The sequence below is a fragment of the Rhinoraja longicauda genome, chromosome 10 (assembly GCF_053455715.1).
Source record: "Rhinoraja longicauda isolate Sanriku21f chromosome 10, sRhiLon1.1, whole genome shotgun sequence".
NCBI classification, from domain to species: Eukaryota; Metazoa; Chordata; class Chondrichthyes; order Rajiformes; family Arhynchobatidae; genus Rhinoraja; species Rhinoraja longicauda.
Window position 1 is genome coordinate 3,028,930 of NC_135962.1, and position 21,096 is coordinate 3,050,025.

Below are 21,096 nucleotides of genomic sequence, written 5' to 3' on the forward strand. Positions count from 1 at the left end.
CAGTCTCTGGAGTGGGTCATCAAGACATGCATCGGACAGGTTTGGAGGGATATGGAACAAATGTGGGCAGATGGGATTAGTGTAGCTGGGACATGTTGGCCGGTGTGGGCAAGTTGGGCTGAAGGGCCTGTTTCCACACTGTATCACTCTATAACTCTTAAAACAAGGCTAATCTATGAGCTATGAGTAACAAAGTACTCTCAATATCATGGGCAGATTTTTGCTTTCTTTATCAGATGGTGATCTGGCAGAATGGGTCATCGACTTGTTGAAATTAATGGGATGAAAATAAACAATAAAGGGCACAAAGTGCTGGAGTCTCTCAGCAGGTCAGGCAGCATCCCTGGAGAACATGGACATTTCGAGTTGAGGCCCTTCTTATTTCTATGTGCGAAAATTTTAGAAACCAGACAGTGAACATGAAGATCAAAGGTTTTTTCTGGTTATGTTCTATGCTGCCTTTAAGAAATTATTTTTCAGTATTTTACATTTAATTTTTCCTTTCATCAGTGTCACAGTATATTTCCCAACACAATTACAGGCAAGTACCCTGCTATACTGTGAATGTTTGAGCTCCAGAAGATGCATCAGAATTTCTTTCCCTCCGTCCGCCTTTAGCACAAAATAATATGTCGGTGATTCGTCACCAACGGTGGTGCCATTGGACAATGGTTAGAACTTTTATTTCAGACTATTTTAAAATAAGAAAATCGTAACGCGTCATTTTTAAATCTTCAGGTATCGAAAACTGCACCTACTGGAGAGTACCTGACCACAGGAAGTTTCATGATCAGAGGTAATAAGTTTGTTTACAGCATTCATCTTATTTGGTGAATTGATAATTTGACATTTGTTCATTTTTGTGAAATGCATATTTACTTTAGGTTATCAGCAGTTGGATTGTCCCAACATGCTTCAGCTTCAAGTAATATTTTTATATATAAACCGTAAGTTGTATAAAATAATATACTTATAAAATCATTGAACCCTTTTTTCTGGGATCTGTGTGAAGGCAAAGCTTAGGTAGACATTTATTTCCATATAAACATGCTGATAAAGATTTTTATATGAACGTGTGCCTTTTCTAATAGGTTTGATATTCTACTATTAAAGTGTTTTGCAGGTTTTTGTTGTTATCTTCTTGACCTTGCAGACAATGCAGGTCTGATGTTCTTTCATATTTACAGGTAAAAAGAACTACCTCCCACCTTCTTACCTTATGATGGGATTTGGCTTTCTATTTAAGGTAATATTTTGATATTTTCTAGTAATGTGGCAGAAAGTGAAATATAACTGTAAAATCAAGTATGGTAGAACTCCTAACTTCCTTTGACAATAACAAGGTAGTTTATAATAACAAGTTAAATTATGAGATGAGTGTATTTTCTCAGAAAATAAAGAAACTGCAGATGTTGGAAATTGGAAATAACAGAAGATGCTGGAAGCATTTAGCAAGTCAGGTAGCATTTATGGAGAGAGAAATGGAGAGAGAAACAGAATTATGTTTCGGGTCGAAGATCATTGGTCAGAGGTGGCAAAGAAAGAAAAGTAGTTTTAAACTAGAGAGATGTGGGGGAAGGATGGACTTGACAAAGGGAATGTCTGATAAGGTGAGGCCATGAGGATAAGCAGTAGGATTCATCCAGTCAATGGAGTTATGGGGTCAGTTGGAGCAAAAAGTGGAACAAATGCTCCAAGATGAGGGCTGTTAGAAACAGTTTTGATGATGGCTTTGCGGGGGACCAGAACCAGTTCAGACCTCTCTATTGCCTCTACTTCAATTTTCCCTCCAACTCTTACTTTGACGGTCTGTTGGTGGCTTCCTGCACTGTTACAACTAATCCCAGTGTAAGTTTGAGGGACACCATCTTGTCATCCATCTGGGCAAGTTGCAGCTTGCAGGATCCAGTATTGAATTATGCAATTTATTTAAGCAACTCGACTTTCTTTCAGACCCCATCGGAATTGCTATTTCTACTTTAAGTCATCCATCTGCGCTATTTCTCTCTTCTGGTTGTCCATCCTTCATTTTGCAACTTTTCGTTTGTCTACTACATTCTTTCTCTCTTGCTGTTCTCATCTCAGTTTTTGTCCCATTTTCTTCCCTCGTGCACTTTATTAACTCATTGGTCCAATGATTTTTGCAATATATCCTCAAGACAACCCATCCTCAACAAATCAGTTATTCCCATTACCCTACCGTCTTCTCTGCAACTTCTAACTAACGTTATCTCTCTTTCCCAGTTCTGATTAAGGCTCTTTGACCTGAAATGTTAACTATGCTTCTCTTTCTGCCTGATCTGCTGTGTTTGTATAATGTTATTTGAAATGGAAGGGGCAGATTCTTTGGAATGCAGAATACCTGTAACAGCAAGAACTTAAAAAGAGATTCTTCAAGAACAACCCGAAAGTAGTGAAGTGGGTGGGTGACATCATTGCCTTTCTATTTGTGTAATACTTCTTTGTAAGTCCTACTGTCCATTATGCGTATTTGTATGAATGTATTAATTTTAATGTGTCTATGAAATCATGAGGGGAATATATACGGTGAATGCACAGGGTCTTTTACCCAGTGTAGGGGGATCGAGAACTAGAGGACATACGTATATAAGGCGTGAGGAGAAAGATTTAATAGGAACCTGAGGGGCAACTTTTTCACACAGACGTATGGAACGAGCTGCCAGAAAAGGTAGTTGAGGCAGGGACGAGAAGAACATTTAAAATACATTTGGACAGGTACATGGATAGGAAAGGTGCAGATGGATATGGACCAAACGTGGGCAGGTGGGACTAGAATAGATGGGGCATCTTGGTCTGCATAGGCAGGTTGGGCCGAAGGGCCTATTTCCATTCTGTATGACTCTATAGGTCATTGCGCAGTTCAAAATGTTTTGACATCTTTTCAATTGGCTGTAAATTGTAATTTAATGACAATCTCTGGAAGCATGCCATGCTTCATCTGGGTCATTCGTCTGTACCAATTTACAAAAATCTAAATGGCCAGCTGTTAACTTAGTATGTTTAAAGTAGCACAAAAGCCTCAAGGCACTTAATGATAGCTGAGCCATAACAGCAGATGTTATTGGTCAATGAGAAAGTTAGTAAGGACCATCTTAAAGGAGGATGAAGTGGCAGAGAAAAGGTTTGAACGAGGAATCACAAAGATTTAAGGCAGGGTCACCAGTACTGGAGGATTGAATTTGAGGGCATCTGAGAGATTGTAACTGAACAGGTCCAGATATCTTGGATGATTTTGAGGAAGAGGGTACTACAGAGCTAGAAATGGGGTGACCACGAAGCAATGTAACAACAAGGATGAGAAATTAAGTCTTGTGTAGCCAGGAGCCGATAAAGGTCAGCAAGGCCTGAGGAGATTGAGGAAAATCTTGATGTCAGGTCAGCAGCGGAGTTTCCAATAATCAATTTTACGGAGGGTGAGCATTGAAAGCCAGGATGTAACAGAAGTGTGGGTGAGTTTTGGCAGCTAATAAACAGAGGCAGGGGTAGAGTGAGCATTGGTAGAGAGGTGGAAATAGTTGACAAAATGTGTAGGAAGGATTTGCAGGTGCGGGTTTAAACCGAAGATATACGCAAACAACTGGAGTAATTCAGTGGGTCAGGCAGCATCTCTGGAGAAAAGGAATAGGTGACGTTTCAGGAATAGTTGAGTCTGGAACTAAGGAACAGACTTTTTGACAGGTGTAGAAGTTGATGACTTTGTTCTTCCTAGTATTTGGCTGGAGGAAATTAGGGACAGTTTTGTGGTGGAAATTCAACTCCATTTGGATTGAGATTTACTACTTGGACCCTTACAGTCATCAGCAGAGATCAAATTCATCCCATCTTTATCCTAGAATTCCCACAAATTGCTAACTAATAACTAATTGTAAACTATGTTTCTAATGAAAGTTAAATCCATCTTGTTTGTTCGAATTACCTTATTGTGGCTGTCATAAATTTAGCATTGCTGTTACCATTTCTCAGCCAGGATACCGACTCTACGATCTGCTTGTACTTAGGTTGATGAGCAGTATGTATGGAGGCACGTGGGGGAGAGGAAGGTTAAAGTGCAGGATGAAGACATGGAGACTGTAACCAGCAGCACCTCTGACCTTTATACTGAGGATACAGTTCCCTTAGGTAATGCATGAAAGACCATACACAAATAGATTACTGTAGGTAACTTTGTTCCAACCTAAAGTTATATTTATCAAATATTTTGATTGTAAAGGAATTAAGGTTTGTTTGAGAATTGAAGTGTCTTTGCGGGAGGGGAACACATTTCATAGCATCTTGCCCCAGCAGGAGAACATTCGGCTCATTTAGACTACACTGGCTTTTAGTCTCGTTCCCTCACGAGCTTCACTATTACCCATTCAATCGCACTTCCCCATCAGCTCCACCCCAGTTCTTCTCCCACCCACCCATAGTGGTCAATTGGCCACTGCAGTTCTTTGGGATGTGGGAGGAAACCGAAGTAGCTGGGGAAAACCCACAGGATGGCAGGGAGAATGTGCAACTTTACACGGACGGCACCGGAGGTCAGGATTGAGCCCTGGCTGCTGGAGCAGCACTGACTGTAGCACCATTGCAGGTTACATTCATGTAAAAAACTTTGCAAATTATTAATTATAGTGACATGTATCTGTGGAAGAAATATAGGATATTACAATAGGTGTGGACATATGTGATTAAGTGGATCTATATTTTCATGTGTTATACTGCTGCCACCAAAAAAATTTTGTAATCAGCTTTCATAAGTGCAGAAGTAGGCCATTCGGCCCATCAAGTGTACTCTGCCATTCAGTCATGGCTGATCTATCTTTCCTTCTCAACCCCATACTCCTGCCTTGTCCCCATAACCCCTGACACCTGTACTAATCAAGAACCTATCAATCTCCACTTAGTTGAATACACATCATTGAGTAAGGTACAATAAACAATTGGATGAATTGGACAGGCTTTATTGAAACTTCTTTCAGCAATTTTAAATTACTGGTAGAAAGACAAATGTTTTTTTGAAAGTTAAGAACTTTCTATGGTAAAGAACAACACCAGGTAAAGATTGAAAGAATCAATGCTGGAAATGTTGATATAATATCTGAATATAATCAAATGTAATCTGACTTTCCAACATGACAAATGGTGCAGTTTAACCCTCAGCTCTGAGGATCTGCTGTGCAAATTAAGAGTTTAAGATAGTGACAGAGCTATGATGTTCTGTTTGTTGACCTGCTACAGGATAAAATCACTCTCGTAGATGAGATTGCTCAAAATGATACAGCTTTGGATCTTGGATACCGTGGCAAGCTTGTACTGCAGGGTAAACTAGCATTGGTCTAACTTTAACAACTTGATGACCTGTACACAAGCTTTATACCATTAGGTAGTCACAAAATGCTGGAGTAACTCAGTGGGACAGGCAGCATCTCTGGAGAGAAGGAATGGGTAACATTTTGAGTCGAGACCCTTCTTCCGACTTTATACCATTAGTCCAGGGGTGCCACAGAGAGTTCTGGTGTAGTCATCCATTCAGTCTTTAATGAGTTTTAGATTGATTTTCACTGTGATTTGTTACAGACTAAATGAGACATGCCAAGAATAAACGTAATTCGATGAATGATGGTTACCAGGTTGAATTAAAGGAAAAAGACAAAATATTATTAGTCTTTTGAGAATCCTTTAACCTTCCTGTTAATAACCCTTAAACAGGAAGTAAACATCAGGCTATTGAACATGACGAACAATACTAAACTCCGTACTACAAACCGCCTAGATTGCACAAGGGACTTGGGGCTTTGTTTTTGTACTATAATGTTTTTAAAAAACTTTTTGCTGTTTATTGTGGTGTCTACTGAGTGCTATGTTTACATATCTGTGGTGCTGCTGCAAGTGAAAATGTCATTGTTCTGTTTTGGGACATATGACAATAAAACACTCTTGACATTACTTTTACCAGAATGTTCTATAATGTCAGAATATTGCATGACTGTCATACACATGTGGTAGATATTATTATTTGCAGATTATCTCTTACACATGGCCATAGAATTTTCTAACCTTGCTTTTAGATTTTTTTAATGTTTTTTTCCATTGTTATTAAATGTTTACTTAATTTATGCTTATTTTTAAATAAATTATTTTGTTAAGCTGAATCAGACAATGGTGAAAGCAGTAGTGATGAAGATAATGAGACTGGCCTTGAAGGCGAAAACCAATGTGAAGAGGTGCAAGGAGAAGCAGAGGGTCAGGAGGACAGTGCTGGAGGTGAATCAGACAATCAACATGAAGAACAGACTGTCGGGGAAGATTCTGAAGAAACGCAGAATATCGAGGAAAATCAAAGTGATGAAGAAAATGCAGAAGTTAGTTATCCCGATACAGCTATTGATCTGTCTCATCTTCAGTCAAAGAGGTAATTTTTATTTAGATTATTTTAGGTTACTCTACTAGTTACATTTTCTCTTAGACTGTTTGTATAAGTCAGCTTTTTGTTTAACATAATGAATTGAGTGCTGGCTTTAGTCATTCTTGATGCCACCAAAAAGAAATGTCCTGTCACACAAAGGGATTTTTTTGCAAAATACTTTCTGATTCTAACTTGAAACAACAGTCTGTAAGATACAGCATCAGCGTGAAGTAACAGTAACAGACTTTGAAATTGTAGAGTCACGCTGCATGGAAACAGGCCCTTTGGCTGAACACATCCGTACTGAACAAGATGCCCCGTCTACGCTAGTCCCACCTGCCCATATCCCTTGAAGCCTTTCGCATCCATGTACCTGTCCATGGAAGTGCTCGGCGTAGAACTGCAGATTTTCCATCGATAAGTAGGAAATGATCAATGGAGTGGGTGGGTGAGTAGTTTGCAAGGTGATCTGCTCATTTTGTTGTTCACGCAGAACTTCGATGTGCATCTGATGCTTGGACTCGAGGTCCTCCATACGATCCTGAATGCTCCTCCTTTACTTTGGCCAGGAATACTTAGTCAGGCTATCACATTGATGACAGAACCTTCAAAATCACTTACCCTTCAAATTCTAGGAATCTTTGCTTTGGTCCTCCATTTAAAAAATATCCTATTTGTTTTCCTGTTAAAAAATCTACTTTTTCGACTATGTCGTTAGTCACATTCATCCTAGTTCCTGTTTCATGGTTGAACCTACTCCCCTCTGCACTACACCACACCTCTCGGCTCCTGAGAAGTACCATGTGTCAAAGGCATCGTACAACTTTAAAAGAGGCATTTTGAGTTAATGTGCAAAATTAATTTGCTTTCAAACAGCAATGACCTGTAGAATTTAAAATAGCTTTACAGAAGACCATTGTTGTGCCGCTAATGAATGTTTTGTTGAGGCAGACTATCTACAGAGATGACTAAACAGATTGGGGTGTGTACCATAACATGGGTTTACTGGAAGCTGGAAAATACCAAGTTTATGTCATTGTTTTTCAAAGGGTTGGTAAGCCATTTCTCTTCAAAGAGAAATATATTTTAAAATTTTTAAATTTAGTTTTCCCCCATTATTTTCACCAAGTAAAACATAATTGGTGTGTTGCATAATGTTTAATTTTATTTTTAACTGCTCAGCAAATGAAACGGCTCAAAGTCGCATACAGCAAAACCTAGTTTTGTTTAGTTTAGTTTAGTTTAGATACAGCACGGAATCAGGCCCTTCGGCCCACCGGGTCCGCGCCGAACAGCGATCCCCGCATATTAACATTATCCTACACATACTAGGGACAATTTTTACATTTACCAAGCCAATTAACCTGCATACTTTGGAGTGTGGGAGGAAACTAAATATCTCAGAGAAACCCCCTACAAACTCCCTACAGACAGTACCCATAGTCGGGATCGAACCTTGGTCTCCGGCGCTGCATTCGCTGTAAGGCAGCAACTCTACCGCTGCGCCACCATGCCGCCCCATAAAAAAACATTAAAGCATGGCTGATGAATGTTAGGACACATTTGCACCACAGACGTGTTGAGTGAAAGTCTATCCACCAACCTTTGATATTCAGTAATGATACTAATGCCATAATACCCATAAAATGCTGTGAATTACACTAACCAGAAACACATTTGCACATGCCACATAAATGCTGTGCCCACAGGAGCAAGTCAGAAGCTGGGCATTCTGGGGCATGTGATCCACCTTTTGATATCCAAAAGCCACAACATCATCTACAGAACATTTTGGGAGTGTGATGAATAGAGGCCCAGAGTAATGCAACTCTAACAACTCTCACGAATCTTGATACCATTTAGGACAAAGCAGCCCATCAACGGCCCTAATCATTCATTCCATCAGTCAGAAGAGATGTGCAGCACAGAAATAGGCCCTTTGACCCACTAGGTCTAAGCTGACCTTTTTTTCTTCTTCACGAATCCTATTTGCTCTAGGATTGCATCCTTCTGTGCCTTGCCTACTAGAGTGCCTGAATACATCTGTTTAAAAGGTAGTGATTGTATCTGACTCTTCCGTGTCTCTGGCAGCGAGTTTCAGATATCAACCATTCTCTGTGGGGAAGATACCAGTCCCCATTTAAAACTCCTTCCTCTCACGATAAACCTATGCCCTCTTGTTATTGATACCCCTACTATGGGAAAAACATTCTGACTACCCACCCTATCTCTTATAATTTTATGTACCTCTATCAGCAATTGGTAGTGTAAGAAAATAACTGCAGATGCTGCTACAAATCGAAGGTATTTATTTCACAAAATGCTGGAATAACTCAGTAGGTCAGGCAGTATCTCGGGAGAGAAGGAATGGGTGACGTTTCGGGTCGAGACCCTTCCTCAGACAATCTATCAGCAATTGTATCAGCCCCCTTTACTCCAGGTAAAATATGCCCAGACTATCCAATCTCACCCTGTAATTAGAGTCCTCCAATCCAAGCCAGGTTCTGGTGAATTTCCTCTGCACGCTCTCCAGTGCCATCAAATCCTTTCAGGGGTAAACTATACTCCAAATGCAGTCTAGGAATACACGCCATATACCTTCTTTACCAACCTATCCACCTACTACTTTCAGGGAACTATGGGCTTGAATTGCAAGGTCTTTCTGTTCATTAACTTTCCCCTACTATGTCCTACCCCTATCTAACAACAAAATGAGATTAAATTAATCTTTAGTTTAGTTTAGAGATACAGGCCCATTGGCCCACCAAATCCGTGCCGCCCAACGATCACCCTTACACTAGTTCTATCCTACATACTAGGACAGTTTGCAGAAGCCAATTAACCTACAAACCTGCAGGTCTTTGAAATATAAGAGGAAACCAGAGCACCTAGAGGAAATCGACGTGATCACAGGAAGAACATGCAAACTCAACACAGAGAGCACCCGTGTGGTCAGGATCAAACCTGAGTCTCTGGGCCTGTGAGGAAGCAATGCTATCGCGGCGCCACTGTGCCGCCCATCTGTCAATGCTCTGCTCAATTTTCTATCTGATGTATATCCTGCTGTAGGACTCCTCACTATCCGCAACACCAACTTTTAAGTCATCTGCATACTTGCTAATTATACCTCATACATTCACATCCATGTTAATATACATGGTAAACAACAATGTAGACTTCAAGTCTACTCCGCCATTCAATCAAGACTGATCAATCTTTCCCTCTCAACCCCATTCTCCTGCCTTCTCCCCGGAAACCCCTGACACCTGTAATAATCAAGAATCTATCAAACTCCACCTTAAAAATTCCACAGAATGAATTCCACAGATTCACCACCCTCTAACTAAAGAAATTTCTCCTCATCTCCTTTTTAAAGGGAATCCTTTTATTGGGGCTATGGCCTCTGGTCCTAGTTGTCCTACTAGTGAAAACATCCTCTCCACATACACTCTATCCAAGCCTTTCACTATTCAGTAAGTTTCATTGAGGTCCCCCCTCATTCTTCTAAACTCCAGTGAGTACAGGCCCAGTGCAGCCAAACACTCATCATATGTTAACCCGCTCATTCCTGGAATCATTCTTGTAAACCTCCTCTGGACCCTCTCCAGAGTCAGCACATCCTTCCTCGCCTTGGATATGGTGCCCAGAACTGCTCACATTACTCCAAATGCGGCCTAACTAGCACCTTAAAGAGCCTTAGCATTACATCCCTGTCTTTGTATTCCAGCCTTCTTGAAATAAATGCTAGCACTGTGATGCTTTCTTTACTACTGATTCGATTTGCAGATTAACTTTTTGGGAATCCTGCACCAGCACTCCCAAGTCCCTTTGCACTTCTGATTTCTGGAAAATAATCTATGCCTTTATTCCTACTACCAAATGCATGAGTCCACGCTTTGCTACATATATATTCCATCTGCACTTCTTTGCCCAACCTGTCCAAGTCCTGCAGAGTCCCTGCTTTCTCCACACTACCTGCCACCTATTTTCGTATCATCCGCAAACTTGGCCACAAAGCCTTTAATCCCCTCATTCAAATCATTAATATACAACGTGAAGAGTAGCGGCCCCAGCACCGACCCCTGCAGTGGTCTGCTAGTCATTGGCAGCCAACCTGAAAAGGCCCCCTTTTTTGTCGTTCTTTGACTTCTGCCAACCTGCTATCTATGCTAGTATCTGCCCTTTGATACAGTGGGCTCTCATCTTCATTAGCAGCCTCACGTGTGGCACCTTACCAAAGGCTTTCTGAAAATCTAGGGAAACAACATCTACTGACTCTCCTTTGTCCTGCTATTTACTTCAAAGAATTCCAGCAGATTCATCAGACAAGTCCTCCCCTTTCACAAAGCCATGCTGACTTTGGCCTATTTTATCATGTACTCCGTAACCTCATCCATTATAATGGACTCTAAAATCCTATCAACCACCAAAGTCAGACTAACCAGCATATAGTTCCCACTATTCTGCTTTGCTCCCTTCTTGTACAGCGGGTTAATATTGGCAATTTGCCAATCGTCTGGAACCACTCCTGACCAGTGATTCTTGAAATATTACTATCAATCCGTCCACAATCCCTAGGGTGCAGTCCATCCAGTCCAGGTGACTTTCCACCTTCAGCCCTTTCAGCTTCCCAAGCACCTTCTCCCTAGTAATAGCCACTCAACTAACTTCCACCCCGTGACTCTCTTGAATTTCAGGCACATTGTTGGTGTGAAGATTGATACAAAAAAGTTATTCAACTCCTCTGCCATTTCTTTATTCCCCATTATCACTTCTCCTGCATCATTCTCCAGCGGTCCAACGTCCACTCTTGCCTCTTTCTTACTCTTTATATAACTGAAGAAACTCTTGCTATCCTCTTTTATATTATTAGCTAGCTTATCTTCATATTTCATCTTTTCAACCCATATTGCCTTTTAGTTACCTTCTGTTGTTCTTCAAAAGCTTTATAATCCTCTGGCTTCCCACTAATCTTTGCTATGTTATAAGCCTTCTCTTTTAGTTTTATACTGTCCTTGACTTCCCTTGTCAGCCACGGTCGCCTCATTCTCCCCCTAGAATCTTTCTTCCTCTTTGGTAGGAAAAGATTCTGCATCTTCCAAATTATTCCCAGCATTATTCTTGCCTTTGCTGTTCCATGTCATTCCTGCTAGGGTCCGTTTCCAGTCACCTTTGGCCAGCTTCATTGCCTCTGTAGTCCCCTTTGCTCAGCTGAATACCGACACATCTGATTTCACCTCCTCCCTCTCAAATTGCAGGTCAAATCTTGTCATGTTGTGGTCGCTGCCTCCTAGTGGTTCCTTTACCTTGAGGTCCCTTATCAAATCCAGTTCATTACACAACACTAAGTCCAGAATTGTAGGAATCTGTTGTAGGAATTGCTGCAGGAATCATACTAGTGAAAATAAGCGTAATATTGAAACTCAGTTTTAAATCTTATTTTTCAACAGATCCTTACAAACTTATAGTACATCTAAAGAAGAACTGGTTGCCGAGGTAAGGGAGCGATATATGCCAAGGATGCATAAATGTTCAATGTATCTTCTTTTCATGTCCATTTTACTTGTGTCTGATACTTGCGTCTGAGTATTCCAATGTGTTGTAATGTTATTCTTTGGGGCAAAAATTTCACCACAGACTAATCTCTGATTGGTACAGATGTGCCGATGTTAAGGGAATTGGATTTGTGCTTCAGTCTGTTTAGTAAGCATTTATACATTGTGCTAATTAGTGTTTAATCGGATATTCCATTCAAAAATACTAATTTCTCAAATGTGAACAAAAACCGGTGTCCTTTTGAGGATGTGGTTAACTTTCTAAAGCAACTAGCTCAGGATCAATGTCCTTCATTTCTGTGTAGAACATTGATCTCCTACACATCCACAGTTAGGCGTTCAGCCAGAAGCTGCTTCACCAATACTGTACTTCCATACAGAGTCTGCTGTCTCAGATTTTAACTAATGCATGAATTGTGATTTTATCTTTGATATTAAAAAGATTGAAAGTTTTAAGATTTACACGACTAGAATAACAAATATTTAATGGCTTATGTGTAAGAAGGAACTGCAGACGCTGGTTTAAGCCAAAGATAGACACAAAAAGCTGGAGTGCCGCAGCGGGTCAGACAGCATCTCTGGAGAATATGAATAGGTGACTTTTCGGGTCGAGACCCTTCTCTCTCGACCCGAAATGTTAAATATTTATTGACATACTGAGTCATAGTTATGAGTGAACAAACTTCCTGAAGAAGGGTCTCGAACCCGAAACGTCACCCATTCCTTCTCTCCAGAGATGCTGCCTGTCCCGCTGAGCTAATCCAGCATTTTGTGTCTACCTTCCTAGGAAGATGTGTGGAATTTCATTCTTTCAGATTAATACCTAAACATTGAATGATTTTGGAGTTCATTAATTTTTAAAATAATTTTTAATGATGATATTCTGGCTTCTCCTTTAATCCCATTTGGATATTCAAATCTTTATTTTATGTTCTGTACAGTCATTATAATATGTTATGTTTGGCTTATATTCCCATTTTACTCTGAAATTCTTCAGTCTTTTTCTCCAAGTTTCCTGCTTGATGCCAACAAGCTGCTGGCCATCGTGGCAAAGAACTAGTTCAAAGTCACAGCAGAATAAACAAATCCTTGCAGCCCGCTCACTAAATCTTTATTGCCAGCTTTTTGAGGTCAGCTACGAATAACATCCTCATATGGTCACTATTCTGATAGAAGTGCCAAAAGTAGTCTCTACAATTGTAGATAGACACAAAAAGCTGGAGTAACTTAGCGAGCAGGCAGCATCTCTGAGAAAAGTTTTAGGTGACATTTCGGGTCGAGGCCCTTCTTCAGACTGAGAGGGGAATGGGAAACGAGAGATGTAAATAGTGAAATAGTGAGATGTAGAACAAATGAATGTAAGATATGTAAAAAGCCCTCTACAATTGCAAGGAAGGAAAAACATTAAAAGAAAATTGAAAATACTTTCATGCATTTGGAGAGTGCAGAAATATTATTTAATAAATGTCCAGAAATCTACGAGCTCAGTTTAAAAAAATACTCTGAACTTTATATGTTGCATAATTTATTTTCCTGTAAATGTAAATTGTCTAAATGGTAGAGGTTAATGCTTCTCCTTGCTGTGCAGCAGTGAACATGTTTAGTGTTTTTGTGTGAAGTAAATACACCCAGAGGTGCAGGGAAAAGTTTCCCTTTTGTGCCAGCTTGAAGACGTTTTTTTAGATTTAGATTTAGAGATACTGTACGGAAACAGGCCCTTCGGCCCACCGAGTCCGCGCCGACCAGCAATCCCCGCACATTAACACTATCCTACACACACTAGGGACAATTTTTACATTTACCCAGTCAATTAACCTACAAACCTGTACGTCTTTGGAGTACAGATGGATTCAATTAACACAGTGATCCCACAGTACACCTTCTGCCAACCTCATGACACGACCTGTACCCTCAACGTGGATAGACACAAAATGCTGGAGTAACTCAGCGGGTCAGGCAGCATCTCCAGAGAAAAGGAATAGGTGACGTTTCAGTTCGAAGAAGCTTCTCGACATCACCCATTCCTTCTCTCCAGAGATGCTGCCTGACCCGCTGAGTTACTCCAGCTTTTTGTGTCAATCTTCAGTTTAAACCAGCATCCGCAGTTCCTTCCTACACCCTCAATGGGGATATTCTTTTCTCCAACTCATCATGCAACGGTGAAAGCAACAGGTGTCCTAAATTTTCTGAGATGCAACTTTTATCATTGTTCAACTTCTATCAAGGAGAAGTTATACTTCACCCTTATTAGACCTCTTTTGGGCTACGCAGTTGCAGCATGGGATCCATACACAAATAGAAACATTTATTCCATCGAACGTGTCCAAAGACAGGCAGCTCGATATGTTACAAATACCTATGAGAGAGAGAAGCGAGTGTTACCAAACTTCTAAATTCATTGGGGTGGAACCCACTCCAAGACAGACGTAAAGCCCACCGTTTTACCTGTTTTTACAAAATGTTAAATGGACTGCTCAACATAGATGACCAAATCTACTTCAAACCCAAACCTGTCAGGAGTAGACGAGAGCATTCGATTCAATTTGAGATACCAGCTACCAAGACAGATGTGTATAGCAATACATTCTTCCCTCGCACAATTAAAGCATGGAATAGTCTTCACCCTACTATAGTTACTCAACCAGACGCAACTAACTTTAAGGTAGCTCTTCTTCTCCAAGAAGCCCTTCTTGCTTAAGTCCTTACTCTGCCACCTCCAGTTTAAATTCCATTTGGAATATTTTGGAGGACCAAGAACCAAGAACTCAAGAACCAGACATATCTTTTTAATACTTAAAGTGATAGGATGTAGGTTGAATCTTCTGTGCCAGGTAAAGGCACTGTATGAAATTTTGGTTTGCATATCTAAAGAAAGGATGGTGCATTGTAGAATCTCTAAAGCGCTTTGGGGGCATGGTCTCATGATATAGGGTTGGTTACTTTGGGTGAGATGGGAAATTAGTTCAGTCAGTTGTAAAATGTTGACGCTCTCTACTCCAAGGGGTTGTGGATGCTCCAACATTGAAGAAAGGGATTGTAAGATTTATCGGATCAGGGAATCCCGGATTTGGGGATTGGTGGGAAAATTCTGAGGCACAGAAGCAGCCTTGACTTCAATGAATAGTGCAGAGGGTTTTCGGAGCTCATTGTGTTTTAAAATCCATTCATGGGTTTGCTCCACTCTGACACTACAAACTCAACCAGCCTTACAATTTTCCCAGATCTCAGTCTTGCACCAGTTCTGGCTCTGTGATTGTCCCTGGTGTGAAATGATATGAATAGGGATGCTGTCTACAGCTGCCCTAGACTTGAACTTCTGGAATTCCCTGCCAAAACCACAGCACCTCACCTTTGCTTTTTTCCCTTTAAAATGCATATTATTATATATACCTGACCCCTCTCACCCAGGCCACAAACTCTTTGAAGCACTTCCCTCTGGAAGGCGACTCCGGACTGTCAAAGCCGCCACAGCACAGACATAAAAACAACAACAAAAAAAGTCTGTAGCCTCTTTTTGCTCTGGTTTATTTCATTCACATGTTTAAACTATAATGTTTTATTCTTAATGTTGTAATGTTTTATGCTTCATTCTTAATTGTTTACTGTATGTTTGTGTTATTTATGAGCGGAGCACCAAGGCACATATGTATACATACTTAGCCAATAAACTTATTCAATTCAATATTTTTAATCACCTGCCCTGTCAACTTTTGTTTGATAATACGTTACATATTGTGGGATATATACATCCAAGGTGTTATATATTTATTTTGCAGATGACCCAACAGGTGGGAACTGGCCCATTTTGTTCTTTACCTGAAAATGTTTGGCAATTTGCTGAATAAATTTGCGGGTTTTTTCTGTGTGCGTTTTCAGGATTTGGGCGTCACTGGTAAGGTCAACATTGGTTGTCCATTCCTACTTGCCCTTCAGAAGGTGGTGCAAGCACACTGCTCTTCTGCTGAAGGTAGTCCCTCTGTGTTGATGGGCAGGCAACGATGAAGGACTGATGAAATATTTCCAAGTTAGGGTGTTGTGCAACTTATGAGAGGAACCTGTAGGTGGTGGTGTAGTGTGGACTCGGTGGACCAAAGGGCTTATTTCCACACTGGCTCTAAAGTCTAAAAGCTGGGCCAAAGAGCCAGTTCCCATGCTGTATGACTCCATGATAACTGGGGAACTCTGCAATGACGGTGCCATTTAATGTCATCGGTGGATGGTGAAAATGATGTGGGAAATTCACATTAGTGTATGTCTTGAGCCGAGTACAATATTTTTGTACATGAGAATTAAAAAAGGGAACAAATGCAAGTAGTATTTTGATAACGAGAGAATAACCCTTTCAGTTTCTACTTGAATTCTATTAATATTTTCAGGTTTTTTTTCTACTGATGTTACCTCTGCTTAAATATACTTTCTAACACTATTTCAAATCATATGTTTCTTCCAAGCTGTGGTTCATTTGTAATTATATTTTTTGTTTTAGTAAATCAGTGTTGACCTCAATCCAGAGATATTTTTGTTTTATTTCTACAGGTTGATGTGAAATCACAAAGTCGGAAACACCTATCAGTAAAAGAGAGGAAGTAAGTATCAATGAAGATGTTTGGAAAATGAATGAGCCATCGGATAGTAAGTAACTCACAACTAAAGACATTTACAGCGCAGAGCCCGCAATCTTCTGGCTGAAAATAATTCCCAACAAATTCCTCCAGCCTTCACAATGTTCTTCCTGCACCTTCATCTGCTCTGGGATTTTCCAACATCCTAAAAATTGGCATCAATCCCAAAGTACAGGAATTGGGATCAAGCAGCATCTCTGCAGGACATGGTTAGGAGACATTTCGGATCGGGGGCCTTCTTCCAAAAATATTGATGATGGTAGGTTAATTGGCTACTGTAAATTGCCCTTAATGCGTAACTGAGTGAACGAATTAGGTGGGAGCTGATTGAAGAATAAAATGGGAAAATAAAATGAGATTAGTGTTGATTTGAACCAGGGGCCACAGTCTAAGAATAAAGGGGAGGCCATTTAAAAGTGAAATGAGAAAAAATGTTTTCACCCAGAGATTTGCAAATTTGTGGAATTCTCTGCCACAGAAGGCAGTAGAGGCCAATTCACTGGATTAATTTAAAAGAGAGTTAGATAGAGCTCTAGGGGCTAGCGGAATCAAGGGATATGGGGAGAAGACAGGACGGGTTACTGATTGTGGATGATCAGCCATGATCACAATGAATGGCGCTGCTGGCTCGAAGGGCCAAATGGCCCCCTCCTGCACCTATTTTCTATGTTTTCTATTAGTATAAATGGTGCTTGATGCCCTCATGGACATTGTCTAAAGGGTCCTTTTCCACACTGTGTTTTGATGTACAGAAAAATAGATTAAATTTTTTTTTTTGCTTTCTAGAGAAATGAAAAAAAGGAAGAAGTTTGAAACAGAAGGCTCAGAACTAACAGTTCAGTCTGAAGCCAGTAAGGCATCTGTGGAAGACCTAGATGCGAAAATGTCTTCATCTTCACAACAGCCATTGAAGAGAGGACAAAAGGTTGAAAAGCTTGAAAAATAATTGTTTATTTGTAATATTCTGTCAGAATTTTCCATGTATATTCGTGTTTGGAACTTCCAGTACTCTGATTAAAGTGAAATGCAAGTGCTGGAAATATCACTGAAATAGAAATCACTGAAAATACCACAGCAAGTCGTTTTAACATTTAAGTGTTACTCAAAGTGAATGGTTACAAGTTCAGGAAAAAGCATTGGTCTCAGTTTATTGGGTTCTTACGTGTTGTTTTTACAAATATGGAATTACAGGTGGCATTAAGTTTAGAACACATCCTTCAGATCTAGAATATGGGTTAAGGGCTACCTCAGGTTAATGGGATAAAGAAATCTTACAGTTCGTTCGTCATTCCTTACTATCTTTTAAGCTTGTTAACCCATAGTATTCCCTTAATTATTATGCTGAGACCTTACAGCTGATGTGTAAAATCATTTTTTGTGTGCTGATTGAGGTATATCATTAGGAAAAAGTTATGAGAGCACTGCTTTGAATTTGGTTGTGCTAAATGTGACCTATTTATGCTTTTGCTGGTGATCGATACTTGTAAAGTTATGTTCCTCGCCTTTATGAACATCATTAGGAGTAAAGATGAGAAACAGTATAAATCATTCTGATCAGAGTTCTGATTTCCACTAATTTTAATCCATTTGAAGATGTTATTGCTTAGTTTCAGGAATTCCTACTGTATTAAAGTTATTACTTTGTTTTGCAATATGAAGGCTAAACTGAAGAAAATCAAAGAAAAATATAAAGATCAAGATGAAGAGGATCGTGAATTGATGATGAAATTACTTGGGGTGAGCATTAATTTGCATAAAAGAAAAAGCAGATTCTTTAAAAAAAAAAAGATTTAATAATTACATTTTAACTTGTATTACATGGATCCAGTCAGCGGGACCAAGTAAAGAGGAGAAGATTAAGAAAGGAAAAAAGGGGAAAGCAAAAGAACCGCCTAAGAAACAGGAGAAGAAACAAGCTTTGAAAGAAGTGATTACTGTTCAAAGCAAAGAACATGATCTGGAGACAGTTATACATCAAATGGCAGATGTTGCTCTGGAGAGTATTCCTGCAGAAGATCAACAAGAGGCAAGGCACAATAGCCCCATTAACCACTGATATTGCAAGAACTTTGGTTCTGTAATTTTATTTGATAGCATGTACATTTATTTTTAATTAATGTTAAATATTAACATTTGTATTATTTTGTTACCATTTGGGAGCAGGAGGATCCCGAACAAGACTTGCAGGCATCTGAGGTAGGTTGTTCATTAACAAATGAATACTTCAAAATTATTTTGGCTACCCGTGACCTTTTAGCTTTCCTCTGTGTTGCCACTGGGTGTAAGGGGGGAAAAGGCACAGCAATAAAGCAAGTTAAGACAGATTTTAATTAGTGTGGATTGGTCCAGATAGCCAATTTAATACTCAATTTTCCAAAAGAGATCACCTAATCTATTTCAGCAATCCAGATAAGTTGATATCTGTAGTTGGGAAAAATACAAAATATTTAATAGAAGTCAAAATTTAGAAATATATATAGTTAAAACAACAAATGGATTTCAGAAAACTGGAGTTATGTAAACTGATAAATCACCAACAAGGTAACAGATAAGGGCAATGTGGTCATTGCTGTGTCAATGTGCTGTGTCAATGTAAACTTCACAAGACCATGGACGTATTCCACTGTGAGAGACAAAGTCAAATTAGGGAAGTATTTATAATAGAGTGACAGCAATAGATAAAATTATGGCATAGAAGGGTGAAAAGTCCCCTGACCAGCATTTTAACGGATGTAGTTGACCTAAACATAATCTTATCTTCTACCAAGGATCCAAATTGCAGACTCAATTATTATAGTTGTTGAGTTATGCTGCATGCAACAGGCCCATAGGTTTAACTCGTGTCAGGATTTTTTCAAATAACTATTTTCAAACGCTATTGACATACTGATAGGAGTACAAGCTTGAAAAATTGTTGTAACTGGCAATGGTGCCAAGTAGCTTGTTCATTTTTAATGTGGATTGTTAGATTTTTTGAATCAGTGGTTAAATAATATATAGAAACAGGTCACAATTTGGCAAGATTTCCTCAAGGGATGGAACATGCCCAATCTTGTAACTGACTGTTGAAATGATTCTGCTTCATTGTTTAGGAGAGCGAGAAGTTGCTGACTTCATTGTCTGGCCAACCTCACCCTGAAGACGTGTTGCTGTTCTCCATCCCTTTCTGTGCTCCCTACACTGCCATGACCAACTATAAGTGAGTTTCACATCTAAAGAATTCCCTTCCCTGGGCTTGTTGGTGCTATGCTTTCAGCAAAATCACAAAGGTTGCAAGAGAAAAATAGGAAGGTCCAGTTGAGTAATTAAATAAATTGTTCATTCTCAATTCTGAATCAGAAGGTCCATCTCAGGACTTGAGTGCAAAATGTAAACTGATTTTGTCATGGCGTACTGAGGGTGTGCTGCTTTGTTGACACCTTCATTAAAACAACAGTGATCAAAGAGATCTTTTTCATACTCCAAAGGGCAGGGAGGGTATTTTCATTAATATGGTGCTCACATATTAAAAGGCTGGGTACTCATTCCTGATGTCACTTGGTCTACCTTTCCTGTGCCGTACTCACTGGTGGCATATCATGACTAGTGATGCACCAGATTAAAACTGACCCACTCCCAGTCAATGTCCCACAGCTCCCAAGAGAATGCTTGGTAACCAGATATATAAGGAAACCTACTTTCATGAATAGCTGTTCAACAAGTGCTCATGTGACAATTATTTAGAGCACTAACTCACCTCAACAACATATTACACTCATGTCCTGCAGGAATAATTGCAGCCAGACCATGCTGTGGAGGATCCTTCAGTTCAATGATTTATGACATTACTAACTGGCAAATGGAAAATAATTTGTGCAGAATTTCATTTATTTCTGAAACAAAAATCATGTTTGATTTGCACAGTGTAATAGATTTACACTGAAGATATTGGCACCATTTCAGTGAAGTTTGCAGATGATACAAATATTTGTCAAGTGTTTGAGGAAGGAAACTGAAAAAATAATTTAAAGTGGCCATAAAAGTGGCAAATGGAATGAATGTGAGGAAGTGTGAGATTATGCGTTTGGTAATTGTAAATAAGACGAGGGTTACATAATAAACGGCACGGTAGTGAAACGTAGAGGGACCAAGAATTAGGAAGTATGATTGGCCTTTGTAGCATTGACGTGATTTGCTGATAGGCCTCCTGTGTTGCAAATTTCTATAACTTCGTTGATGGGGATAGTATATTTTTATAAAATATATAATTATAATTTATATATGGTGAATATTACCCTTTGCAAAATGAATTCTTGTTGGATTGCTAGGATGGCACAGCGGCTGCAGCTGGTGTTTTGTTGCCTCCGCGCCAGAGACCCGGTTTCAATCCTGACATGCAGTGCTGTCTGTAGAATTTGCATGTTTTCTGTGACTGCATTGGTTTTGTGGGCTTAACGTAAATGGGTAGTGCTGTATGTCTGACTTGGAAATGGCTTGATGTGACATTAGCTCAGAGCTGTTTTTTGGAATC

General features: G+C 39.7%; 1 protein-coding gene across 3 annotated transcripts in view; it reads left to right on the forward strand.

Annotated features, from left to right (window-relative positions):
- Window positions 1–21,096, forward strand: part of nemf (nuclear export mediator factor) — a 62,753-nt gene that overhangs the window by 40,321 nt on the left and 1,336 nt on the right. For all 3 annotated transcript variants that reach the window (XM_078406050.1, XM_078406049.1, XM_078406051.1), the window contains 11 exons: window positions 739–796; window positions 1,188–1,246; window positions 4,020–4,140; window positions 6,151–6,415; window positions 11,860–11,905; window positions 16,501–16,550; window positions 17,373–17,511; window positions 18,246–18,323; window positions 18,415–18,612; window positions 18,750–18,782; window positions 19,679–19,785. In XM_078406050.1, the coding sequence (XP_078262176.1) occupies window positions 739–796; window positions 1,188–1,246; window positions 4,020–4,140; window positions 6,151–6,415; window positions 11,860–11,905; window positions 16,501–16,550; window positions 17,373–17,511; window positions 18,246–18,323; window positions 18,415–18,612; window positions 18,750–18,782; window positions 19,679–19,785 (1,154 nt within the window). The remainder of the gene's footprint in view (window positions 1–738; window positions 797–1,187; window positions 1,247–4,019; window positions 4,141–6,150; window positions 6,416–11,859; window positions 11,906–16,500; window positions 16,551–17,372; window positions 17,512–18,245; window positions 18,324–18,414; window positions 18,613–18,749; window positions 18,783–19,678; window positions 19,786–21,096) is intronic.